Genomic DNA, 832 nt, shown 5'->3' with positions numbered 1-832 from the left:
CTTGCTAATATGTGTTTGCATCACAGAGTATGTGCATATTCATTTAGGCGAATTGCGTGCTTATAATCACAGATATTTGTGTACGTATATACACATGTGCATAAGCCCCTACGTGCTTGATGTTATGTGTGCCTTTGTGTGTCTGTTTATGAACAACATGTACACAGCATTTGGATGCATGAGGGGATATTGACTGTACCTGTGTGGATACATCAGAACTCATACAGACACATGCCTCTTCACTGGGTTGTTTATGGATCTGAACTCTATCCTGTTTGCTTTCTTTTTGCCATGTAGGTATCCCTGGTGGTGAATGTGGCTAGCGAATGTGGCTTCACAGACCAGAACTATCGAGCCTTACAGCAGCTGCAGCGGGACCTGGGTCCCTACCATTTCAATGTGCTTGCCTTCCCCTGCAACCAGTTTGGCCAACAGGAACCAGACAGCAACAGGGAGATCGAGAGCTTTGTCCGCCGCACCTACAGTGTCTCTTTCCCCATGTTTAGCAAGGTCGCAGTCATTGGCACTGGTGCCCATCCTGCCTTCAAATACCTGACCCGTGAGTCCTAGCCCTTCTTCCCCTCAACTACCCTCAGCTGACTGAGGCTACGGCTCCCTGGGCTGGCAGGGTTACTTTTCCCTTCCTGACCCTGGGAGGAGAGTGATGGCAGCCATGAGGGAGGAAGATTACTGCCCAAAAGTATCTCCACACCTGTTGCCTCACAGGTCTCCCTACATCCTTCCTGAGGACTTCCCTGTCTTCACCCATGGGGACTCCTGGAAGGAGACTGGTCATTGTGCTTCCATCAGTGTGGATTAGTTGAGCTTGTGG

At 49.8% G+C, this 832-nt stretch overlaps 1 protein-coding gene across 1 annotated transcript; it reads left to right on the top strand.

The window, feature by feature from the left end:
• Positions 1-297: 297 nt before the first annotated feature.
• Positions 298-593, top strand: LOC115066763 (glutathione peroxidase 7; the record flags this gene model as incomplete). Its single annotated transcript, XM_029560325.1, has 1 exon — positions 298-593. A coding segment is annotated over one exon (273 nt), but the record flags the coding sequence as incomplete, so codon positions are not given.
• Positions 594-832: the final 239 nt, after the last annotated feature.

This window comes from Nannospalax galili, unplaced genomic scaffold (genome assembly GCF_000622305.1).
Source record: "Nannospalax galili isolate Female #2095 unplaced genomic scaffold, S.galili_v1.0 C48257837, whole genome shotgun sequence".
NCBI lineage: Eukaryota > Metazoa > Chordata > Mammalia > Rodentia > Spalacidae > Nannospalax > Nannospalax galili.
The sequence above is the reverse complement of the archived record's forward strand: the minus strand, read 5'-3'. Positions and strand labels throughout refer to the sequence as shown.